Source organism: Bos mutus, chromosome 4 (genome assembly GCF_027580195.1).
Source record: "Bos mutus isolate GX-2022 chromosome 4, NWIPB_WYAK_1.1, whole genome shotgun sequence".
Classification (NCBI taxonomy): domain Eukaryota; kingdom Metazoa; phylum Chordata; class Mammalia; order Artiodactyla; family Bovidae; genus Bos; species Bos mutus.
Genome location: NC_091620.1, coordinates 22,321,011 through 22,344,966, shown reverse-complemented (window position 1 = coordinate 22,344,966; position 23,956 = coordinate 22,321,011). Strand labels below are relative to the sequence as shown.

Here is a 23,956-nt window from a genome sequence, read left to right as displayed (position 1 = left end):
TGGCATCACTGACTCGATGGACGTGAGTCTGAGTGAACTCTGGGAGTTGGTGATGGACAGGGAGGCCTGGCATGCTGCGATTCATGGGGTCGCAAAGAGTCGGACACGACTGAGCGACTGAACTGAACTGACTGACAGGCATTTTACCACAAAACTAGTCTGGCACATTCCTAAAGGGTCACGGGCCTCCGGCAGGAGGAACTGTGTGAACCCAACTGCATGCATTCTCTCCAGTTTCCTGACAACTGACAACACATAATCACGAAACACTGGGTAGGGAAAGGAGGACAGGTATCTGGCCCAGGCATGGGGGAAAGGCCACGACTCTGATCTTTCTTAGTGACTTGCTTAAAATTCAAACTAAAGCATCACAGAGCAAGGAGACTAATACAGACTCCAGAAGCCGCAGCCTATAAACAGACTCAGGTAGCTATTGAGAAAGGAATTCTAGAGGGCAGCATACAGGTGCTCTGTTCAGCTCATCTTCGTTGGCCCTCATCTTCCCGATGGATGGAAGGTAAACAGCACAAGGAGTGAGGATGCAGCCAAGCCTTGGTGGTGCCACCACGCTGTGTTACCTTGTCCTGATTCCTCTACCTTGCTCAGAGGAGAAATGACTTAGAGAAGGTCAGTGGAGTCATTGTAACATAACCTGTGGCTTTGAGCATATGGAAAGTTAGGACTGGATTCCAAATATCCAGAAGAAGATGTACAAGTATCACCCTGGTCCACCACCAGACATCGAAATACCTCAAGAGAAGGTGGAGCAAAACTAAATCCTACTTGCTATAGGCATGGAACTGAGCAACTCCCAATTTCTTATGTTTTCCATGGGTAATACAATAAGAAGTGGTAGCTGGGAAATCCCTGAATTAAGTCAGGGCAACTCGCACAGCACTAGGAAAATAAAGCATGACACAGGAACAAGCATTCCTTGTTGCCACAGCCCAGAAGCTATGAATAGCACCATTGCTGTAACCACTCCCTTTCAACTGGCTTAAAAATCAATTCCAAGGAGAATTTTTTTCCAACATGGATATCCCTGAACTTTTTCAATTTTGTAATAGCATTCACAGAAAAACCGAAATGAGACTTCCAGTTTTTCTGGACAATGCCTTTAAAGGAAGTGATATAACCAGTGTTGACACCAAGTCAACATGCTCTGGATAGACATAAATACACTTTTACATACAGTTACATATCCTTAAACATATACAACCACTGGCTCCAAAAAGATTAAATGCCTTTTTGGAGAATGAGGATGTGTTATCTCTGGATCCAATCTGTTTTTATGGAAGAAAAGTGACTTTACCCCAGCGTTCATTTCCAGAGGGGTTTCCTCCTTTTCAAACGGGGTGGAGATTGCAGTGATGGTCAGCGTGACAGAGGGGACGAGTCCTGAGGGTGGCTCGTCCGTGATGGGCTCTGTCTTGATGGTTGTTGGTGGAAAGTCTGGAGACAGGTACCATTTCTCACTCTCCACTTCATCTATGGAAAAAAAAAAGCACACTGTGTGAAGTCTGCTCAGGGCATCAGGTATAAGTAAAACAAGTGACCACTGACCTTTCTCCTCAAAAAGACCTCCAGCAAAGAATTATTGAGGGAGTCTCTGGTGCTACAGGGGATAAGAATCCACCTGCCGATGCAGGGGACACGGGTTTGATCCCTGGTCTGGGAAGATCCCACGCGTCTCGGGGCAACTAGGCCCCTGAGCCACAACTACTGAGCCTGTGCTCTAGAGCCCAAGAACCTGTAGTGCTGAGCCCATGTGCTGCAATCGCTGAAGCCCGTGTGCCCAGAGCCTGTGCTCCACAAGAGAAGACACCACAATGAGAAGCCCTCACACTGCAACTAGAGAGTCGCCTCTGTGCTCCCCGACTCGAGAAAGCCCACCCACGGCAGCAAAGACCCAGCACAACCAAAACTATGATCAATTAATAACTAATAAAAAATACTTATTGAGAGTAGAATTAAAAGAAATGAAATGAGAACATGAGAGAGGAGATCAATGGATGAACAAACGAATGCAGAACAAGAATCTGTGCTTTCATTCACTTGAGTGTAAGGATGCCTAAGGCCGCTCTGGAAGCATGCATATGAAAGAAAGAAACCCAGCTCCCTGGCCACAGTGGGAGGAGACTGGGTGGATGGCGAATAGGGTAGGATGGACAATTTCGGTGTGCAGTGTTTTATACTTTTTGGTTTTCAAACCAAATGAATCTACTATCTATTCATAAATGAATAAGTACATCTAAAAATATGAAGGAAGAGGGAGGATGGATCGGGAGATTGGGATTGGCACATATACACTACTATGTATAAAACAGATAACTAATGAGAATCTACTGTATAGCACAGGGAACTCCAGTCAGTGCTCTCTGCTGACCTAAATAGAAAGGAAATCCAAGGAAGAGGAGGTACATGTACACGTGAGACTGATTCACTTTGCTGCACAGCAGAAACTAACACAACACTGTAAAGCAACTATATTCCAATAAAATATATATATATATATAATATATATATATATATATATTAGGTTGGCCATAATGTTTGTTTGGGTTTTTCCATAACATCTTGCAGAAAAACCCCAACAAACTTTTTGGCCAATTCTACAATTAAAAAATAAAAACAAGAAGGAAAGAGTGAATGACGGCAACCAGGGTCTCAGGAGACAGGACCAGAGACAATGGTTAGAAGGTCTCTGCCCTTCTCCCCAGTGGATGCTTATCTGTTTCTTTTTTTCTTCTCACGCCCCATGCTGGTCCCAGTCTGCTTCCCTACAACTGCACTTAAGTCTTACACTTGACCTAGACTTCCAGAACTTTACTTAGCCCTCTCAGAAACTTCAGAGTTTGTAAAACATGTTGCTGAAATGCATGAAATCCAGAGGGAAGGGCAGCTTCTTGCCGAGTCTGGTCTTGGCCTCTGGCTTTCGTGATGGTCACAGGCCTGGGGATCGCAACAAAGGAACAGCACTGATTGGACAGAAGCACCTCCATCGCTCAGCAGCATTCTCCCAGGAGCCCGCACAGTACCCTGCACTTCTCACAAAGTTACTTGAGAGCAGGTACCTCGGCGCAGCCCTGGAAAAGAAGGTGGAAGGGCAGGGCAGAGGATAGCAAGGAGGCTGCAGGCAGGTGCGGAACAAGAGAAAACAAGTCAGGCTCCCAGAGTCAGCATTCCTCACCCGATGCCAGTTTACTAAAACGAGACTGAAATAAAGCCAAGATATGCTCCCTTGCTTTATTAAAATGTACATAGACATTCACACCTTAGTGAACTGTTATTGTAGAGAGCAGCAAAGTCATTCACATTATGAATTATTTCACACTCTAGAATCGGGTTCAAGTTTTCTTATGAAAAGGTACATGAACATCACATCACTCAACCATCAAGGGGCAGTGGAAGAGTGGGCACGGAAGCCAAAAACTACAGCTTGCAGTGATAAAGGTTGTATTTCATAAGCAACTTCCTTCAGGGGAAGGTTAGATTCACCTGCATTGAGGAAAATGATTTTCCCCCAAATCCAATTTATAACTGACTCGATTAAATATTCCAGCCTCAATGTATTAATATTTCCTGGCGTAAAATAAAGACAGGCACGTTTTCAGTCGGTTGAAGATGTTTCACTTTTAGAGCTGGTTCTCTGGAGCTGCTGAACGCTCTGGAGTGGTGGAGGAGTCCCATCATTCCCAGGGGATTGGGGACCACATCCTGGCCGAGCGGGAGGGGCAGGAAACAAAAGGCCTCTTGAAGGCGGTCAGAGGATGGAGACCGCACTGTACTGGATGCAGAGTCCTGCTGGCCAGATGGGCGCCCCAGCTCAGCTTGGGGGCAGCGGGGGCAACTGGATGAGGAGCCAAACCAAGTTTTTTTTTTTTTACTTTTGGCTGCACTGGGTCTTCATTGCTGCGTGTGGGCTTTCTCAAGTTGCAGTGTGCAGGAGCTATGCTCCAGTCGTGGTGCAGAGGCTTCTCATTGCGGTGGCTTCTCTTGCTGAGGAGCACAGGCCCGCAAGCTCAGTAGCTGCAGTGCATGGACTTAGGTGCTCCACAGCGTATAGCATCTTCCCAGACCAGGGATTGAACCTGTGTCCCCTGCACTGGCAGGCAGATTCCTATCCACTGTACCACCAAGGAAGTCCCAAATAAAGTTTCTCACACCACTCCCAGGAGGAGTTAGGAATGAGAAGTCTCTGTCAGCTGCAAGGAGGACACGCTCAGGACCTATGTGGGGAGTGGCTAGAGAGACAGACAGAGCATAGATCACACTTTTCTCCACTCAGGAGTGATGTGTTCATACCTCCACCTGTCAGCACTTACAGCCTGTGCACAGTGAGAATATTTATCCCCAGCAGAGGCTGGAAGAGAGACAGCAAGATGAAATCCAGCCTCAGTACATATGAAAACGAACAGTAAGGAGGCATCACTGAGAAAAAGAGCACATGCAATTATCAGGAAATGGTGAGATAAGGCCAGACCCCATGGTTGTGCCGTTATGATCACTGTGATAACAGGTAAATCACAAGGCACAGAAGAAAAGGCAAACATAAATACAAAAAGCAAATACGAAATTACAAGCGCACCTTCCCTGGCGGCTCAGTGGTAAATAATCCACCTGCCAGGGCAGGAAACATGGGTTCGATCCCTGATTGGGGAAGATCGCACACGCTGCAGAGCAACTAAGCCCGTGTGCCCCAACTATCGAGCCTGTGCTCTAGAGCCGGGAGCCACTGCTACTAAGCCTCATGCTCCCAATAAGAGAAGCCTCCACACCTCAACTAGAGAGTTACCCCAGCTAGTCACCCAGAACTAGAGAAAAGCTCGTGCAGAAAGGAAGACCCACTACAGCCAACTATGAGTAAATAAATACAATTATTTAAAAATAAACAAAATTACAAGCAAAATGAAGACAGGCAATAGTTCTTCCAATAAGCTAAGCCATTCTCAAAGCACACATCTATTAAGTAGGTCAAGAGTTTATAATCTCAATGCTCAATGCCCTACACTCTTGTTTTTAAAAAGATTTATGTAAATATAATCTCTGTTATGTCAGAGATGGAGCCTGGAGGACAAACGACATGTGAACTATGAAACAAAACTTCCCCTGAACTCTTCCAAGACAGAAGCCCAAAGAAGCTTCCACTCCTCTCCTGAGCTTTTTGGTGACACACAACTGGAGTTGCCTGCCTGCTTCCAGTTCAAACCAGCAATTTATTACTCTCCCTTGAAGGATATTTTCTGAATTAGAAAGAAGTTTAAGGCCATCAAGCTCTATATGTGATCTTACGATGAGGAAACTAACAGGCAGGTCTAGACCACACAGCAAATGAGTGGCAAAACTCAGGTTTCTGGATCCATGAAAGAAACAAGTAAACATAGACAAACATTTTTGCACAGATATGCTCATTCAGCATTATTTATAATCACAAGACACTGAAAGTAACCAAAACAGTAAAAGGAAGGGCAAGGTTAATGAATTAGGGTGTACTCATACAATGGAAATATTATGCAGCCAGTAATGTTACATGCTAAAGCCTTTTTAATAACAAGGCAAAGATTTATGATAGAGTATTAAGAAAAAAAGATATAAATGTGTGCACTATTAATAAGGAAAGTGACAGAATGATCTCTGGAGAATAACTCAGAACATGAGTAATTTTTTCCCCCAATTTCATACTATTTCTAAATTTCCTATACAGGGAATATTATCATCTCTGGATGACCGCACATGGAAATGGCCTGCTTTTGCCTGCTCTACTTTATACCCCAAAACAGTAATTACTAGAAGGCTTAGTGGGTCAAGGGGCCCATTCAGAGTCCCTCGACAAAGAGTCAATGAGCACCTTAACATATGTTATAAATCACGTAATTGGCTCCACAGTTCTTCATTTGTCCCTTTATCCACGTCCTCTGCCATGTAATCTGGCAGTGCCCTCCCACTGGGGACTAATTTCCATCCTGGGACTGACCACCTGACTTGCTCTGGCTAAAAGGATATGCGCTTCCTAATGCAAGTACAGTCTTGAAATGCACAGCTGAACTCACACATTTGCGCCTTTGCCATCACAGTGAGAAGGATGTACTAGGACAATCTACTGATCCCAGGAGGACAGACACATAAAACAGAATTGTCCCCAGATAAGTTTGGCCAAGATCAGCCAACTCTCAGCCTTAGACATGTGAGTGAATCTAGCTGAAACCAGTAAAACAAGTCACTGCCCCTAACCCCACCGAAATGAGCCAACCTCCAGTCAAGGGACAAATGTGTGAACTATAATAAATGATTGTTGTCAAAGCTAGTGAGTTCAGATAGAGATATAGATGGAGAGAACAAATGTATGGATACCAAAGAGAAAGAGGAGGGCCATGAATTGGGAGATTGACATATATACACTATTGATGTGTGTGCTGTGTATTTAGTCACTCAGTCCTGTCCAGCTCTTTGTGACCCCATGGACTTGCAGCCCGCCAGGCTCCTGTCCATGGGGATTCTCCAGGCAAGAATACTGGAGTGGCTTGTCATGCCCTTCAGGGAATCTTCCTGACCCAGAGATCGAACCCAGGTCTCCTGCTTTGCAGGTGGATTCTTTACCATCTGAGTCACCAATATATAAAATAAATCACTAATGAGAACCAACTGTGTAGCACAGGGGATTGTATACAGTGTTCTGTGGTGACCTAAATGGGAAGGAAATCCAAAAAGCGGAGATATATGTATACCTATAGCTGATTCAATTGTTGTACAGTAGAAACTAGCATAACGTTGTAAAACAACCATACTCCAATAAAAAAAATTTTTTTTAAAAAGCTAATGAGTTTAGGAGTGGTTTTTCAGGAATATAGCTGGCTGATATAACACAGCTGAAAGTATCAATATATAAAAGAAATTAAATCCATCACATCAGAACCTAGGCAACACAATAGCTGAACCACATTCCCATAATAATTCCTCTAAACCACCAACTGTAAACCATATCAATAAATATTTGTAGCTTGATTCGATCTACCAGTTAAATCATAAAATAAATGACTTCAGCTGAAGAAGGTCAGCCAGTAAGAAGTTTGCTGAGAACAACAATCCAGCAGCAGTTTTGAAATTACAAAAAAGGAGCTTTCATTCTGAACTACGAGGTGTTAGCTTGTGCTCTGTCTGCCAATGGAAATAAATCTGAGGAAACAAAATGACAAATATAACCTCTGAGGTATGACAGAAGATAAAGTGAAAGGGAATCAGTAGAATATGTATTACACTTTTTCCATATGACCTTACTTTCACAGTCTTTTTTCACTGGCAAAACATCAGCAGAGCACCATAGCTTAGAACTTAGATGGCTGAGTTATTGATAAAACTACAAAAATAAGAGTCAGTACGCACTCTATACATGCTCCAATCTGTAAAACTTCTGAAGCTCAGATCTTGATTAAAAAAAATTTTCCCCCTAAACTATATCTATATGCCTTTTAAGTTTCCTTTCAGGAGGAAAACATCACCTGGGTCTTTCCTGGCCATCCGATGGCTAAGACCCTCAGCTTCCATGCAGGGGGCACTGGTTCGATCCCTGGTTAGGGAACTAAGATCCCACATGCCATGCAGCACAGCCAGAAAAAAAAGAAAAAATAAGGAAAACATGACCCAATAAGGCCAGTAGTGCACTGTGGAGAGTAAGAAGCACAACCGACATATCTTCTGATTTTATTTAAACAGCTTGCTATCAAAGGTCAAACTCGACTGGCAGATTTCCTGGGCATCACCACTTAGCTGTCAGCAAGAAAACAAAAACAAGCCGCTGTCTCATGATGACCAGTCCTTCACATCCAAGGACGAAATGGAGCAGCTGTGAGCACTGGGGCTAGATGCTGAGATTACCAAGACAGCAGCTAAAAAGCCCACAAACTAAAGCCAACATAGAGGCAACACCAAAATGCAGCTCCTCAATCACTTCCATAAATAATTGCACTGACTAGAAACTGACTCCTGGGAGGGGGAAAGAAAAGATTAAACTCTAAATTGGGAGTAGAAAGTATCTTTATGTGATATATATGAGTTATATATATATGTATAAATAATACATTTGTACCTATATATACACATACACAGATATACATATATCTATAACATATGTCTGTACTCTTAAAAAGAGAAATTACATAGGGCAATACCACTTATATGATATACATACATATGCACCCATTAGCTATTTATATGTCTAAAGTAAAAAGGAAATTTTTGTGAATTAAATAAGTATGCCTCATCTAAATCCTTCAGTATTTCATACTTCACCATTTGCCCTGCGAATTTCTTCAACGGAATTGGCAAATCTTGACTGATTTTTGGCATAAACATCTCTTAAAGGAAAATGCCAAGGCTGGGTTCTGGAGGCCAGGAGAGGGGAGGAAAGTAGGTGAATGTATCAAAGAGTCATGCTAAGCTGCAGCCCACTGTTCAGACAGAAGGTAGATGCCTGCCTGCCCAGGGTCCCTCCCTGAGTGTCTGGACAATGAAATCACCTCTACTGTGAGTTGTATGGGGAGGTGTTGAAAACAGTGGAAACAGCGAACACTTAATTATGAGTGTTTACTACGTACTAAACATTGTTCTAAGTGCTTTAGATATATAACAACTAATTTAACCCTGAGAGTGACCCTGGAAGGCAAGCACTATGAGCGTCCTCATTTTATAGACAAGGACACTAAGAGATTAAACCCCTCAACCTACGTTACCCAGCTGATACACAGCCTCCAGCTGGTATACGGCCCCTAGCTGGTATACAGCCAAGCAAGGTCGCACACCCAGGCCAACCAGTCCCACAGCCCGTGGGATATTGCTTTGCAAGAGATCAATGATGAAACATCTCTGCCAAAAGTGAGTATTCTTCAATTAATGTTATTTTGAGCCCATAATTAGCCACTAAAAAAAGTGCAATATCGCTTCTTCCTATACTTCTCACCTTCATTTATATGGACTCCTAATCCACTGTTGCTAAGGTGAAGTATGCCAGTTTAAGACCAGCCAGTAATAGCTCAAATGTTTTGAGACGGGGCCTGTGCGCCAGGCCCCGCTCTTCATGTTTACCTTCCTGATTTCCTGTTCTTTCTGTGCCTGTGTTTACAACCTCTTTCACTTACTCTGGTTGTTAATATGGTGGTCAGTTGGTAAATTATGTACTGAATTATGTGGTAATCGGCATAAAGCAATAATAACAAGAGCAAAGCAATAATGACAAGAGCTAATATTTATTTAGTCCTTACTAATTGCCAGGCATTGTTATAAATGTATAATATGTATTAACTTAATCCCTACAACAATAGTACAAGGTTGAGTATTATGAATATTATTTCCATTTTAAAAATCAGGAAAGAAACACAAGAGTTGAGCCACTTGCTCAAAATCACACCATTAGTAAGTGGCAGAACCCAGATTCCAATTCAAGCAAATTGATCCCAGAGATGAACTGCTAAGTTCTATCTGTGGTCTGCATTTGGTATCTCAGGTCCTCCCATAGGAAACTGTGTTTAGAGTATGCATTAAACAAATATCTGTGGAGCAAATGACTGATTTCAAAAGATTTACTTAGTGTACACATGCAAAAAAAACCCCTCTTGTGTATACTTTTCTTCACCAAAATTATGACTCTTACTTGTGAACAGAGTAAGTTTAATGCTTTGTTGTTGTTCTTCAGTCGCTCAGTCATGTCTGACTCTTTGCGATCCCATGGACTACAGCATGCCAGGCTTTCCTGTCCTTTATCATCTCCTGGATTTTGCTCAAACTCATGTCCATTGAGTCAGTGATGCCATCCAACCATCTCATCTTCTGTCTACCCATTTTCCTCTTGCCCTCAATCTTTCCCAGCATCAGAGTCTTTCCCAGGTTTAATGCTAGATAGCAAGGCAATGCCAAAGAATGTTCAAACTACCACACAATTGCACTCATTTCACAACGCTAGCAAAGTAATGCTCAAAATTCTCCAAGCGAGGCTTCAACAGTATGTGAACCGAGATCTTGTAGATGTTCAAGCTGGATTTAGAAAAGGCAGAGGAACCGGAGATCAAATTGCCAACATCCGCTGGACCATAGAAAAAGCAAGAGAGTTCCAGAAAAACATCTATTTCTGCTTTATTGACTACACCAAAGCCTTTGACTCTGTGGATCACAACAAACTGTGGAAAATTCTTAAAGAGATAGAAATACCAGACCAACTCTCACATTTCTCAGGAGACCACATTACCTGTCTCCTGAGAAATCTGTATGCAGGTCAAGAAGCAACAGTTAGAACTAGACATGGAACAACAGACTGGTTCCAAATTGGGAAAGGAGTACATCCAGGCTATATATTGTCACCCTGCTTATTTAACTTATGTGCAGAGTACATCATGTGAAATGCCAGGCCAGATGAAGCACAAGCTGTAATCAAGCTTGCCAGGAAAAATATCAATAACTTCAGATATGCAGATGATACTACCCTAATGGCAGAAAGCAAAGAGGAACTAAAGAGCCTCTTGATAAAAGTGAAAGAGGAGAGTGAAAACGCTGGCTTAAAACTCAACATTCAGAAAACTAAGATGATGGTATCTGGTCCCATCACTTCATGGCAAATAGATGGGACAACAGTGGAAACAGTGACAGATTTTATTTCTTGGGCTCCAAAATCACTGCAGATAGTGACTCCAGCCGTGAAATTAAGACACTTGCTGCTTGGAAAAAAAGCTATGACCAACTTAGACAGCATATTAAAAAGCAGAAACATTACTTTGCTGACAAAGGTCCATCTAGTCAAGGCTATGATTTTTCCAGTGGTCATGTATGGATGTGAGAGTTGGACTATAAAGAAAACTGAGTGCTGAAGAACTGATACTTTGGAACTGTGGTGTTGGAGAAGACTCTTGAGAGCCCCTTGGACAGCAAGGAGAACAAACCAGTCAACCCTAAAGGCAATTAGTCCTAAATATTCATTGCAAGGACTGATGCTGAAGCTGAAGCTCCAATACTTTGGCCACCTGATAGGAAGAACTGACTCATTGGAAAAGACCCTGATGCTGGTAAAAACTGAGGGCAGGAGCAGAAGGGGATGACAGAGGATGAGATGGTTGGATGGCATCACCAACTCAATGGATGTGAGTCTAAGCAAGCTCCAGGAGTTGGTGATGGACAGGGAAGCCTGGCATGCTGCCATCCATGAGGTTGCAAAGAGTCAGACACCACTGAGTGATTGAACTGAGCTATAAATATTACTTTCTTATACTATTCTAACATTTCAATGACCAAGCAAACAAAGAAGTCATTATTTCTCCTTTAAAAAGTTGAGGAGGTATTTTCCATACTAGTTAGAAAAAGAAAATAGAAGGTAATCTCAAACGGATGATAAAGAGCAAAAGAACGTACACCACTAGTCCAGGTTTCAGATTCTGAAAAGAAGACTGTTCCTCTACTTGTCCACCCCAAAAGCATCAGGTTCTTTCTGTAGGTCATCCTTGCCAGGGGACCCAGCTACTTCCCATAGGTAAATGACAGATATGTCTGCATTTTTTAACCCTAGAATCTATGCCCTCTAAGATGGCTTAGACCCATGCTCTTGTCAGCAGCTCTAATCAAATGTGACGAAAACAAAGCTCTTTGTCATCTCTCTGGGACTTTTTTTCCCAGGTCCCAAGGCCTTGGAACATTTAAATATCAAGATGTCTTCACCACTGCAAACAGAAAACCTAAGTCACCCATGACTCATCTGTACCCTTTACTCAGCATACCCGATGTTGTGCTAGTCCTGCTCTGGGTTTCATCGAATCCTTTCAAAATCCATTTTTTCTTTGTCCTACATGGCACACACCTTTCCATTTCTCCCTGGACTGCTATATCAAGCATACCTTCCCTGCTCTGGCATCATCAGCCATCATTTTTCTTCTTCAAGTCTCTGAAAAAACACCACTCCACTTTACTAAGGCCCTGTTTCTCATCAACTGCTGAGTCTCCGCCTTCCATCAGGCATCTGTTCATCTTTAGCTCACAGACTATTGTTTTCACAGACACCTGTGAAACAACACCATAAATTTAGGATATCCATTCTAAGCCAGTGCACCTGGTCACTCCTTGCTCTGCTGACTTTAGAAGTCTAACCAGACCAGCCAGAAGGAAGATGATTATTTTTCATGTTCCGGTCCCACTGTCTGTAGAACTGGGAGATTCACAGTTACAGTTCTTGATTCCACCCAAAATAAAGTTACCTTGACTTGTGCATGGTGCCAATAGATCACTTCTGGATTAGTATATTCTACTCTGAGTCTGTTTACATTTGTATATTTTCTAACTTGTTTCTTATACCATCTTGGAGGACAGGGGCCATGTCTAGTTCTCTCTGAACAGCCTTCATCCAGCACTAGGTTTCCTCTTTAGGAAGAAGACTGAAATTAACGAACAAAAGTAAATCAATAGGTAGCACCCCAATTACAAAGGAACATGAACAAAAATAGAGTAGCTCATGAAGATACCCTCCAGCTGGTAAGGAGCAAGACTTGGTCATTTAAATATAAGTTTTTCATTCCTCAATCTACTTGGGCACTTCTGCTTATCTCTTTATAAAATCTTCACTTTAAAAAAAAAAGAACCGAAAACCCTGCTTACCAGCCTTAATCATGGGCAGAAATGAACAAGCTGAAAGCAGGATGTCTCTCCGGCGGTTTCAAAGGCGGAGCCCACATTCCTAGGACTGGCTCCTGTGGTTGCCAAACCATGTGAAGTTCTTTAGTTCAAGTGTTTCAGAGAAGTCTAGAGTAAAATTCAGCCCCGAAGACGGAAGACTCCTATGTAATCTTAGACTAGTGTTTCTCAATCTTTTTTTGGTCACAGGCTCTGTTGAGGATCTAAAAAAAAAAGTTATAAATGTCCCCAGCAGAAAATCTGACAAATATTGTCAGCCCCAAATTCTGCATACAATTTTAGGGGTGGGTCCACTGTCCATCTGAAGAACATGATAGACAAACACCAAAATGTAGGATAAGAGCACCTACATTTGCCCAGTAGTTGCTCAGGGTTCAAGGAGGGAGGAAGAGGGAACAGAAAGAGTTAGTAGGGAGAACACAAAGAAGGGAGAAAGAAAGAAGGATGATGGCAGGAGAGAGAGAGAAGGGAAAAGCGAGGAAGAAAGAAAAATCCTAATAAACTGAGAGTCTCATTTGAATTGTTTAGCTTATCACTTTGTTTCAGGCTCAGAAGCAATTACAGAAGAATTCCCTTTAATCTTTAAAACTGGACAAGAAGATTGGAATTGTAGACATTGCGAGGTACAGTGAAATACTAACCATCACTAGAAACAAGGATTCCTAGTTCTGGGCTTTAGGCTGTTTAGACAGTGCAAATGATGAAGAATATTAAATTTAATGCAAACAGTAATGTTTAAATTGCTGCCTATTTATGCATCTCCTAAAGAAATATCATCCTCCTGGATCAGGAAAGCAATCTGCTTAACAGAACACAGACTCCAGAGGGATCTTTGTGAATTAATCCTCCCTAAGGCAGATGCCAACTGGGATTCAAATGAATCAAATTGTTCTGTTCCCAAACATTTGCCTATCCACACAAAACTCAGAAAAACAATTGAAGCCAAGACTTGCACAATGCTTTCCTCAGCAAGTTCCCCAGCTCCTTCGTGCACACTGCCTACCTCCGATTTCACAGACTCCAAATGGTTACTATTCACGCTCATTATTCCCTGCATACAAAAGGGTTTTTGCTAGCATAGGAAGCCTTTACTCAGAGAAAAACTGATACTTAAGATGAACTGTGGATCAGAAACTCTTTGCAAAATATATCTGACCCACTGTACCTACTCTCAGCAAATTACCAGCTCAGTCTATTGCAGTGTGGTCCAAAAAAAAAGCACAGCCTAAAAGTTGAGAAATTTGTTTTATTCGGCAGATTTCTGAGGACGTAGGTCCAGGAGACAGCCTCTCAGACAGCTCTGCGGGACTGCTCCAAAGAGGTGAGGGATAAGTCAGGATGTACAGGAATTTTTTGCAACAAAAACCAGGTAGTCAGAACATCAAAAGATTACTGTGAATTAAAGAAACCCAGACACCTGAAGTAAATGAATTCAGCACTTTTCTTTATATGGGAAGATGCAAGAGTTTGGGCTCATTGAAATCATTCCTCTTATATGCGCCTTAACTATTTAGGGCCAACATCCTGCTTTTTTCCATCCTGAACCTCCTTAGGGGGCATAGTCTAGCTGACGACCACAACACCTTTTGTTGACTGATATGGCAGGGAACATTCCTTGTGTATGGCAGTATAACACCTCTAAATAGCAGGGGCCAGATGGGGAAGCTGAATGTTGTGCACTTTGGTCTAATAAGAAAGCTTCCAGAAAAAGATTGATCATTTCTCTCCACACTAAGCTATAAGTATAGGTGGCTTCTTTATGCTACATGTATACCGATTAGCATTAAAAAAAAAAAAAAAAAAAAGTTATCAGGAAGAGGAAGGGATCCTGAACTTTTGGAAACCTGCTTTATTTGCAATCATTTCCCTCAGGGTCTTGTTTTAGAAGAATCAGTATCCCAGCCCTGTGTCCACTATCTGCTCCCCTCCAACCATCACCACCGTTTCAATTCTACTCAACACTTAAGGGCTCACATGAAATTCGGCCTCGTTCCTGCAACTCTTCCTGTGATCATCACTGGACATGCTCTTTCTCCTCTGAGCTACTACACTGCTCACATTCAGTCTGATCAAGTATTGGGGTACATGGTATCTTCCCTATGAGCTACTTTGAGGTAAGAATCTAAGTTTTACTGGGCTTCCCAGTTGGTGCTAGTGGTAAAGAATTCACCTGCCAATGCAGGAGAAACAAAGAGACGTGAGTTCGATCCATGGGTTGGGAAGATCCCCTGGAGTAGGAAATAGCAGCCCACTCCAGAATTCTTGCCTGCAGAATCCCATGGACAGAGGAGCCTGGTGGGCTCCATAGGGTTGCAAAGAGACGGACATGACTGAAGTGACTCAGTACACACCATTTTACTATCATTGTCTCACAAGTATCTAGAACACATGGTAAGTGCTCAGCAAACATGGATTGGAAGGGGAAAGTTGCCCAGATTGTTCAGGCCAGCTCTAGTCTGTATATTCTAGAACCAAGGCTGCTGCATGGATGACTAGCTCCACAGATGATAACTGAATACAAAGAGGTATTGCTCTGTTGTTATCGTACCCCTGACACAGAGCCACTCCTCTGCCTAGAAGCCTCTTACACATACACCTAGTTCTTTTCCTCATCTGCTGATCTTTGCTCAAACGCTACCTTCAGAGAAAGGCCTTCCCTGTCTATCCTAGTTAAAATGTCAACTCGCCTTCTGCTACGGTTTGAATGTTTGTGTCCTCCCAGAATTCACATGCTGAAATTTTAATGCCAAAAGTAATGGTCATAGGGGGTGGGGCCTGGGGGAGATAATTAGGTCATGAGGGTGAAGCCCTCTGTAATGAAATGAATGCCATTGTAAAAGAGTCCCCACTGGGCTCCAGTCCTTTCTACCATCTGAGGACACAGTGGGCCATGAAGGAACTCAGGATGGCAAAGAACAAGTTACTGGCCCTAGATAATTAAGGTGCACATCAGAGGAATGATTTCAATGATCCCAGTCTCTTACATCGTCCCGAAACAGAGAAAAATGCTAAATTCACTAACTTGAGATGTCTCAAGTTAATTAACAGTAATCTTTGGATGTTCTGACTCCCTGGTTTTCATTGCAAAAACTCCTATATAACCTGGCTTCTCCCTTACCGCTTTGGAACAGAACCTCAGAGCTATCTGAGAAGCGGCATCCCAGGCTTCAGTCTTCAGAAAGTCCACCAAATAAAACATAATTCTCAACTTTTAAGTTGTGCATTTTTTTCAGTCAACAGCTAGTACCACCTTGCTCACCATGTGAGCAAGTCCTGAATTCTTGATCCACGGAAATCATGAGAGGTAATAAATGATTATTACTAGTTTAAGCCACAAATCTAGGGAGAGCTGTTACACAGCAGTAGATAACTACAAGAGGTATTAGAAACGACTGCCACAAAGGGAAGTCGGACTTGAAACAGAGCCATCAAAGGAACTCTAGGGATAACAGGCAAACCAGTGAAGAGAATATGGGTGGTGTCTCCCCTGGTAGTCCACTGTTTAAGATTTCACCTTCCAATGTAGGGAATTCGGGTTCGATCCCTGATTGAGGAACTAGGATCCCACATGCCTCACAGCCAAAAACACCAAAGCATAAAACAGAAACGTTATTGTAACAATTTCAATGAAGACTTTTAAAATAGTCCATATCAAAAAGAATATTAAAAAGAGAGAGAGAGTATGGGAAAACCATATGCAAAGGCAGTTACAAATGTTAAACAGAAACCACACCCACGCAGAACCTCAGCACTGGGAGAAAACTTAAAGGTCATTTAGTCAATCTCCCATTTAGTGCTGCTGCTGCTAAGTCACTTCAGTCATGTCCGACTCTGTGTCACCCCATAAACTGCAGCCCACGAGGCTCCCCTGTCCCTGGGATTCTCCAGGCAAGAACACTGGAATGGGCTGCCATCTAGTGCTAGAGTCCACTTAAAAAAAAAAAAAAAAAGCAACTAAGGCAGGGACTGCATGAGTTTATCTAAGCTAAAACGCAGAAAAGGGCTGACTCCCTATAGTTGTCCTCCACGTTATAATAAAATGAAGGGTATACAGTCATAACAGAGACCATATCCCTGAATTTGAACAGAGGTCATTCCTGGAAATGATTTAAGAAGAAACTGAAAGGGGAAAAAAGACGGAGAGCAGAGGAGGGGAGAAGAAAGACTGAAAGGAGGAGAAGCAGGAGGAAAAGAAGGGGATCAGAAAATGAACAATAACAACTCTGCAACAACAGAGGAAGAAAGAGGAGGTGAGGAGAGAAGGAAGAAACACTGAGTCACTGAAATGCTATGTGGTGGGCACTGTCCCAGGTTCTTTAAACTCACCATCTCCTGTTACCCTCAGAACAACTCCACATCCTCGAATTATTTCAGCTGTATTTCCTCCCTTCCCTCCCAGGGGACTTCCCCTCACCCTGTTCCCTTGTCGAGGCAGGGAAAGTAGACAAACCACAGAGAAGAAGGATTAGATCATCATGCATCTAACCTCTTGTCAGGAGAAATCTGAGAATACAGTTAGGGCTCCAAAGGGTCCAGTCAGGAAAGAACTCACCCACAGATTTGGGACCCTCCCTTCATTGAGGACAGAAGGCCAAAGTTCCTGGGCTGTTTGTGGGTAGACCTCTAATCAAAAGAAGAATGAGCCTGAGAAAGAAAAAACCTGCAGCATTCTCTGTCCCAAGATATGATGTTTTACTGATCCCAGAGTTGGTTCTTTTAGAGGTCAGTAGTAGATCTAAGGAGCTCCCCTGGCAGCTCAACTGGTAAAGAATTTGCCTGCAATTCAGGAGACCCTGGTTTGATTCCTGGGTTGGGAAGATCCTCTGGAGAAGGGATAAGCTACCCACTCCAGTATTCTTGGGCTTCCCTGGTGGCTCAGTCGGTAAAAGAATCCATCTGCAATATGGGAAACCTGGGTTTCCCACACACAGCACAGTAGATCTAAGAGGGATTCCCAGGGGGATCAATGATAAAGAATCCACCTGTTAATGCAGTAGACACAGTAGTCATGGGTTCAGTTCCTGGCTCGGGAAGATCCCCTGGAGGAGGAAATGGTGACCTAGTCCAGCAGTCTCGCTGGGAGAAATTCATGGACAGAGGAGGCTGGCAGGCTACAGCCTGGGGGTCAAAGAGTCAGACACAACTGAGCATGCACATGCATGCATGTGATAGATCTAAGAACCCCAACTGGAGAAGGGATTCCCCCACAAAGCTAATGGCCTATCTGTGCCATGTGCCTTTAACCCAAGGAAGCAGGAGGCATCCTGTCCTGTAGGTAGTCACTTCACAAGATGCTGCCAATGTGTACAGTCGTATGGGAGGAGAGGGGCATCGAGGTCAAGCCAGAGGACATCAAGATGGGACCATCCTCTTGGGAGAAGAGAGCATATGCCAAACTAGCATTAGGGGATACAGTTTTCAAAACTTACTCAAGGTACTAAAACAGGTGGTTGTACTTCTAGGAAAACAAATGTAGAAAATTCAATCTTAAAAGTTTCATAGAGCCTATACTAATTAAAGGCCTATGCAGTAATGGTCAAAACATGTGAACATCTCTAAGACCAGGAACACTAAACTCTCAACACATACCAAGCGAATGCCTTTGATAATGGGCATGAAAGGGTAACCAAGGAGAAAGTCTAGGAATGCTCGCCAAGATCTCCTATACACGGGGTTAAGGAAACATGTGGGAAATGGGTCAAGAAGATACTCAAGAAGTGTTTATGGAGAAGAGTGGTCACAAAAATTCTTTCTCAGGAAAAAAAAAAAAAAATGGCATGACCTCTTAAAATGGTGGATGTACTGGAATTAGCAACCAGAGAGGCCAGGCTGATGTGCAAAAGGAAGCTTTGCACCCAGTTCACAGGGTCAAAGAGAGCAATTAGTACCATTCAGTTCTAGCAAATTTCCAGAGCACACAGTCACAGGTAGAGCTACATTCTGTGCCTCTTTGCATTTCCCCAGGGCCCAAGCACAGGCCACACACAGCAGGTATGTGGCTGAATGGGGTGCTGATGATACTGTAACGCACGCTCCGCACCCTCAAGGAGGTCAGGGTCAAAGGTGCCAAGGTCCCAGCTGCTTCCCCCACTCTGGGTTTACCGTCATTGAAGCTGTCGCTGGCCGTGATGTGGGTGAATGGCGACTGGGCCCGAGGCTCCTCACATAGGGAGTAGCTGTGCTCGGCCTGGATGAGGGGTGCCGGGGACGTCGGGGATGGCTCCACCTCCATCGACACGCTCTTCTCTGAGAGGAAAGGGTCGTTGAGGAGCTGGCCCAAGACATTCTGGGAAAACTCATCCAGAAGCTCCGAGAAGTGCTGTAAGTGCAAAGGAGGAAGAACTCTTTTAACCATGATCTGATATTTACACACAAAGTCTAACACAAGGGCTTCCCGGGCGGTGCCAGTGGTAAAGAGTCTGCCTGCCAATGTAGAAGACATGAGAGACGCAGTTCAATCCCTGGGTCAGGAAGATCCCTTGGAGGAGGGCAATGCAACCCAGTCTAGTATTCTTGCTGGGAGAATCCCATGGACAGAGGAGCCTAGCAGGCCACAGTCCATAGGGTCGCACAGAATTGGACACAACTGAAGCGACTTAGCACATTCGCACGGGTTCTAACACCAAAACATTAGCCACAACTTCTAACAACATCTAAACAAAGTCACTCATACACAATGTCGAATTATCTATTGCTATGTAGCAAGCCATCCCAAAGAGAAGTGGCTTAAAATAGCCATGATTTACTGTTTCTCACTATGCTTTGGGTTGGCTGGGTGAATACACTGATTCATCTGCGTTCACTAACAGAGACGGAATGAGCTGGAATTTTGGCAGGGGCTAGGCTGGGCTGCGACACTGGGTGTCTAGGCCTTTTCCTCAAAGAGGCTTTATCAGGAGGGGAGTTCTCGCATCACAGCAGAAATGTTCCTGGAGGGAGAAAGGCAAAGCTGAGTGGCCCCAGATGTCACACATCATTCCCTCCAAATTCTTCAGGTCAAGGCAAGTGACAAGGCCAGCCCAGATTCATGGGGTGAAGAGACACCACCTCTTGAACAGAGGGATGGCAAAAATCACACTGCAGGCAGATGTAAACAGGATGGCATGACTCACTCAGGGCCATGATTGCAACTATCTACCACCTTTTACGTTGGGAATATCTGAAAATAAGCAAGCTATCCTGCATTTCTGTAGCATGAAAATGTAATTCATAGCCAAGTGCCAAGTTCAAAGGCACCCGAATAAGCTTTCCTCTATTCTCCCAAGTACCTGGACTTTGTTCCTCTCTAGTTTTTCCTTAATCTACTTTATCTCTTCCCATCTTCCATCTCCAACAGCATCACCTCCCTAGCCCCCACCCTGCCAGGATGATGATACAGGAATGGTCTATGCATAGCCCCACAGGGAGTCCTGCACTCCCTGTTCCACAGCCCCACACCAAAGGACTGTAGCCCCAGCCTCATTGATAGAGGGATATTCATGATATGAGGGTCTATAGAGCCAAGTTTCTCAACCTCAGCACTACTGCCATTTTAGATGGCAAATTCCTTGTTATAGGGGGTGGAGTTGTTCTGTGCATTGGGGTGTTTAGCAGCATCCCTGGCCTCTAACCTCACGAGGCCAGTAGCACTCCCCTAGTTGCGAAAACCAAACATGTCTCTAGACACTGTCAAATGGCCCCGGGGGGGAGTAAGGGGAAGATCACCTTTGGCTTATTTTTATTTTTTTAGATTATTTTTTTAATGTGGACCATTTTTTTAGTCTTTACCAAATGTACAATATTGTCTCTGTCCTATATTTTGGTTTCTTGACCACGAGACATGTGGGATCCTAGCTCCCCAACCAGGCACTGAACCCTCACCCCCTGCATTGGAAGGCAAAGTCTCAACCACTGGACCACCAGGGAAGTTCCTCACCCTTGGTTTATTATAATTTTTAAAAAAATATTTTGGCCACAGATTATGTGGGATGTTAGCTCCACACCTGGAACTGAAACCGAGCCCCTCGTGGAAGCGCACAGGCTTAACCACTGGATCACCAGGGAAGTCCCTACCCTTGGTTTAGAACTCATGCTGTAGAGTATATTAAAAATAATTCTAAAATAATTTAATTTAAAAGTTTGGTTGACACCAGCTGTTAGAGCCACTTCTACCTTAACGTTCCCTGAGTCACAGACCAACAAGTGTCATCGTTACTGATTAAACTTCAGGGACACTTAAGGAAGTTCGGAAAGCAGGCACAGTAATAAGAGAGCTGGTTGCAAATGGTGATACCTGGGGGGAGGCGATGAAAATTTCTAAGATTCACAGGGCAACTAAGTCCTACCATGGAACTGAAGGGTCAGTGAGGGTGTTATGAAAATGAATGCAGCTTAGGGAAGGCAGGAGCAGGAGGTGACCCTAAGGTTAGAGCTCTAAGATGAGGATAGTTGTGGGTCAGAACCGCCCCCTTCCAGAAAGAACAGAAGGAGACAACAGAGAAGAGGCCTTGTAGGCTAGGTCCTTAAAGCAGCGTTAGATGGGTGGGTTTCACCAACAGCACAAACATGAGAAAAGCTGCATCTCATCAGGACAGAATGCACAGAAGCATCGGGTACATCCTGATAGGCACATGTCATGTAAGAGAGCAAGAGAGGGTGGTTGGGTAAGAGTTCTCTGTGCACAAACATATTTAAAACTGAAAGGTCCTTAGACATATCTAAGGCAAGAATTCCCTGAGAGGGGCTTCCCTGGTGGTCCAGTGGATAAGACTCCACGCTCCCAAAGCAGAAGGCCCGGTTCATTCCCTGATTAGGGAACTAGACCCCATGCGCTACAACGAGAGTAAGCATGAGGGCTTCCCTGCCGTGCTGCAGTCCAAGACACGGCTGAGCGACCGAACAACAGCAAAGTTGCAGAGGAGGTGGCTCAGTGGTGAAGAATCCGTCTGCCAACGCAGGAGATGCAGTTTTGATCCCTGGGTCGGGAAGATCCCCTGGAGAAGGAAATGGCAACCCACTCCAGTATTCCTGCCTGGGAAATCCCACGGACAGAGGAGCCTGGTGGGTTACAGTTCATGAGGTCGCAAAAGAGGCAGACATGGCTTAGCGACTAAACACCACCACCAGTACAGCAACTAATAGTTCACAGGCTGCAACTAAAAAGATTCTGATGCGGAAACAAAGATCCCACACTCAGCAGCGAAGATCCTGTGTGCGACAACCAAGACCTGATGCAGCCAAGTGAAAAAAATATATATATTTAAAATCCCCTTAGAAAGAATGCCAACTGTCTGCATCACAATTATCAGGAGGATTTTTAGTTGTTTTATAATGAAATATTTTAAGCATTCAGAAAAATTATAGAGAATAGTAACATGAATAATGATGATAATGAGTAATAATGATGATAATACCTTTTCAAAAAAATCTTTTTTTCCATGTTTGCTACTGCAACTTTTTTTTTCTTTACTCTTTCTTTATTTAAAAAAATAAAACATGAAGCTCCCATTTAATCCCCTTCTTCCCTCTCAAAGTTAACTAATGCCCTGAACTTGGCGTTTATTTTTCCCATCTAGAACTTGACACTTCTACTACATAAGTATGTTTCCATTACATACACACGGGTTTTTTTAAACTTTAAATAGTACCATACTTTACACCTCCTCTGCAACTTTCTTCTCTCAAAAAAATTCTTTAGACTTATTAATGTTTACATGTGTAGCTCTATTCATTCATTTAGATTTTTGAATTGTATTAATTATATTTATTCACTTCCTCTTAAGGGACATTTAAAGATTGATTTAATGTACGATACTGTAATAAACATTACTGAACATAACAGGAAATTTTAAAACATAGAAATCCTATGACCCATCTTCAGAGCTTTTGACTTATTAGGTCAAAGATAGCCATATTAAAACCAATTCATGTTGATGTATAGCAGAAACCATCAAAATATTGTAAAGTAATTATTCTGTAATTATAAATTAAAATTAAAAAAAAAAATAAAACCACCACTGCCATTATCAGTCATTCAAATGTTCATGTCTGTTTTTCAAACACTGAAGGTTGACACTAGCTCCATTCACCACCCTTCTCTTTACACCACTTTACAATTAAGTCCCTGGAAGTTTACAAAGTCCCTAGCAGTTTGGACATGCTCAAAGTCAGAGAAAGATTCATGGATTTTGCAGCCACTGTGTGCTAAACTTTAGATAGGTCCTGTGGATACAAAAAAATAAACAAGAAGATAGAGGAACTTCCCTGGTAGCCCAGTGGTTAAGAATCTTCCTTCCAGTGCAGGGAATGAGGGTTCAATCCCAGGTCAGTTCAGTTCTGTCGCTCAGTTGTGTCCGGCTCTTTGCAACCCCATGGGCTGCAGCATGCCAGGCTTCCCTGTCTATCACCAACTCCCGGAGCTTGCTCAAACTCATGTCTATTGAGTCAGTGATGCCATCCAACCATCTCATCCTCTGTCATCCCCTTCTTCTCCTACCTTCAATCTTTCCCAGTATCAGGGTCTTCCAATGAGTCAGTTCTTCGCATCAGGTGGCCAAAGTATTGGAGTTTCAGCTTCAACATCAGTCCTTTCAGCGAATATTCAGGACTGATTTTCTTTAGGATGGACTGGTTGGATCTCTTTGCTGTCCAAGGGACTCTCAAGAGTCTTCTCCAACACCACAGTTCAAAAGCATCAATTCTTCAGCACTCAGTTTTCTTTATAGTCCAACTCTCCCATCCATACATGACTACTGGAAAAACCATAGCTTTGACTAGAAGGACCTTTGTTGGCAAAGTAATGTGTTTGCCTTTTTAATATGCTGTCTAGGTTGGTCATAGCTTTTCTTCCAAGCAGCAAGCGTCTTTTAATTTCATGTCTGCAGTCACCATCTGCAGTGATTTTGGAGCCCAAGAAAATAAAGTCTGTCATTGTTTCCCCATCTATTTGCCATGAAGTGATGGGACCAGATGTCATAATCTTAATTTTCTGAATGTTGAGTTTTAAGCCAGCATTTTCACTCTCCTCTTTCACTTTCATCAAGAGGCTCTTCGGTTCCTCTTCGCTTTCTGCCCTAAGGGTGGTGTCATCTGCATATCCGAGGTTATTGATATTTCTCCCAGCAACCTTGATTCCAGTTTGTGCTTCATCCAGCCCAGGATTTCTCATGATGCACTCTGCATATAAGCTAAATAAGCAGGATGACAATACACAGCCTTGGTGTACTTCATTCCCTACTTGGAACCAGTCCATTGTTCCATATCTGGCTCTAACCATTGCTTCTTGACCTGTACACGTATTTCTCAGGAGGCAGGTCAGGTG

The 23,956-nt window shown here is 43.3% G+C and overlaps 1 protein-coding gene across 2 annotated transcripts in view; it reads right to left on the bottom strand.

Moving 5' to 3' along the window:
* The window catches only part of CREB3L2 (cAMP responsive element binding protein 3 like 2), a 130,429-nt gene that overhangs the window by 34,286 nt on the left and 72,187 nt on the right, over positions 1-23,956 (bottom strand). For both annotated transcript variants that reach the window (XM_070369212.1, XM_005897684.3), the window contains exons 2-3: positions 18,760-18,976; positions 1,313-1,488 (exon numbers count right to left, since the gene is read on the bottom strand). In XM_070369212.1, coding sequence (XP_070225313.1) covers positions 1,313-1,488; positions 18,760-18,976 — 393 coding nt within the window. The remainder of the gene's footprint in view (positions 1-1,312; positions 1,489-18,759; positions 18,977-23,956) is intronic.